Raw genomic sequence first — 2443 nt, 5'->3', positions numbered from 1 at the left:
TGTGTGTCCATAAGTATGTGGGTATGTGTTGCCATGCACACACGGGTAGAGGTCAGAGCAAGATGATCAGTGTCTTCCTCCATCAATTTTCATCTTATCACCTTGAGAATAGGTCTCTCGATAAACCAAAAGCTCACAATTTAAGCTGTGAGCTCTTGGGAACTGCCCTGTCCCTATCCCCACATACTGGGGTTATAGGCTTCTGAAGCCATGCCCAGCTTTTTACCTGAGTGCTGGGATTTGAACTCAGGACCCTCTTGCTTGCAGAGCAAGTACTCTTAGCCACCGAGCTGTCTCCACAGCTCCCTGTACTTTGAAATTTTTAATGTAAATTTATTTGAATAATATTAGAATTTTTTTCTCTCCCATGAGCATTCAGGTGCCTGGGGTGAGCTATCTGCTCCTAAAACTCTGTAGCCAGAGTCCCTCGAAGTCCCCTAGGTGCTGTTTGTGGTTTGATGGGGCCTCTGTTGCTCAGCTCTGCCTCTAAGGTATTTTATGGGATTTCATTTTTTTCCCATTTGATCAGGATATGGTGGTCTGCCTCTGTTAACTCAGGCCTACCACCTCTTGCCAGCACTGTGGACCACTCTGAATCATCCTTACATCCTGCATTCCACCTCCTCTTTGCCGTGGGTCCCTCTAGCCTGTCTTCTCTCAGCTGAGCCATGTTCTGTGTCTGCTACAGAAGATGCAGGCCACCCGAGCCCCTCCGTAGTACCCAGGGCTTCTGAAGGCTCAAGCTGGGCCCCTTTTCTTGAGTGCGCTGTTCCCTTTTCTTTCCTCTTGTGGGTCCACCCCAAGTGTTGAGGACTAATTTTGAACAGTTTCTTGTGTAATTCCATGTGGGAACACCCCCCACCCACCCCCACCCCCCGCGCCTGAGCCTTCCTCTTAACTGGACAGCACAACCTTCCCTCTCTGGGAAGTTAGTCCTGGAATCAAGAATCCTCTTTGCCTCACTTTCCTAACTCCTTTGCCAGAACAGAGACGAGGTCCAGGCACTTGGCTTCCTCAGCATCACCTCCTGTTCCAGCCTGGGGCATCAGGCTCAATGATTCAGTCATTAAAGGAAGGAAGAATTGTCCTCTTACACTGTAAAAGAAATGTTGGGACTCCATTAAAGATCCCATTTTCGACGTTCAGCCTGGACAGAGCGGTCGTGGCTTCTAAAGAGAATTACTATACTTATGGCTGGCATTTTGTGCTCAGTATTTCTGAGGCCTCCAGGCAGACTGCAGACTGTGAAAAAAGGTGTGGAATCTCTCATTGGTACAGATTGGATTCGTCACAAATTTACCAGATCAAGGATTCCAGGTAAAGTGTTTCAGCCTAGACCTGAAGATCATGAAAAATACAGTGGGAACCCCCAGCACCCTCATAAACTGCACATTGTTACAAGAATAAAAAGTACAAAAAGGTGTCCATGCTGGGAAAAAGATACAATCAAGATGCTTGGACTTCAGAAGGCACATACCCCTCAAATTCACAAGAACATCCCCTCGGTGAAGGCAAAGTTGAAAATGGTTAAACACTTGATACGCATCCAGCCCCTGAAGCTGCCACAAGGACTTCCCACAGAAGGGACCACATCCAGCACATGCCTCAAGAGCACTGGGGAGCTGGTAGTGCAATGGCATCTGAAGCCTGTGGAACAGGAAACAAAGTCCTGATGCCACACAGCTGAGATTACAACAAATCACAGTTACTGAGGAAATGGTTCTCATTAAAGTGAATTCCAATCCCGCCCCCCCCCCCAAAAAAGATCCCATTTTCAATAAGAGAGGCTGATTTTTTAGCTCTCTCCTTTAAAGTTCTCTCTCTCTTTTAAAGTCCTCTCTCTCTCTCTCTCTCTCTCTCTCTCTCTCTCTCTTAAAGTCCTCTCTCTCTCTCTCTCTCTCTCTCTCTCTCTCTCTCTCTCTGTGTGTGTGTGTGTGTGTGTGTGTGTGTGTGTTAAACTTTCTCAGATCACCAGCCCCCAAATCATGACATGGAGACTTATTATTAGTTATGAATGCTTGGCCCTAGTTTAGGCTTGTTTCTGGCTAGCTTTTTTTTTTTTTTAACTTAAATTAACCTGTTTCTCTTCATCTACATTTTGCCTTGGGGCTTTCTACCTTCCTTTCATTCTGTATGTCCTACTTCCCCCTGCTTACTCAAGTCTGGCTGGCCCTGGGTGGCTCCCTCTCTTTCTCCCTTTTTCTCTCTTCTCTCCGAGATTCCTCCTCCTACTTATTCTCTCTGCCCATTGGCCTTGCCTATTCCTCCTCTGCCTAGCTATTGGCTGTTCAGCTTTTTATTAGACCAATCAGGTAAGTTAGGCAGGTAAGGTGAAACAGCAACACATCTTTAGATAATTACATAAAGGCAGCATAAACAAATGTAACACATCTTTACATGGTTAAAGTGATATTCTACTTCATAAACAAATGTGACACATCTT

General features: G+C 45.9%; 1 protein-coding gene across 1 annotated transcript; it reads left to right on the top strand.

Moving 5' to 3' along the window:
- Nucleotides 1–1163: 1163 nt before the first annotated feature.
- Nucleotides 1164–1673, top strand: LOC114693787 (39S ribosomal protein L30, mitochondrial-like). Its single transcript, XM_037202309.1, has one exon. It carries the CDS (start codon nt 1191–1193, stop codon nt 1671–1673), a length of 483 nt encoding a protein of 160 aa, XP_037058204.1. The 5' UTR covers nt 1164–1190.
- The last annotated feature ends 770 nt before the right edge of the window (nt 1674–2443 follow it).

This window comes from Peromyscus leucopus, chromosome 2 (assembly GCF_004664715.2).
Source record: "Peromyscus leucopus breed LL Stock chromosome 2, UCI_PerLeu_2.1, whole genome shotgun sequence".
NCBI lineage: Eukaryota > Metazoa > Chordata > Mammalia > Rodentia > Cricetidae > Peromyscus > Peromyscus leucopus.
The sequence above is the reverse complement of the archived record's forward strand: the minus strand, read 5'-3'. Positions and strand labels throughout refer to the sequence as shown.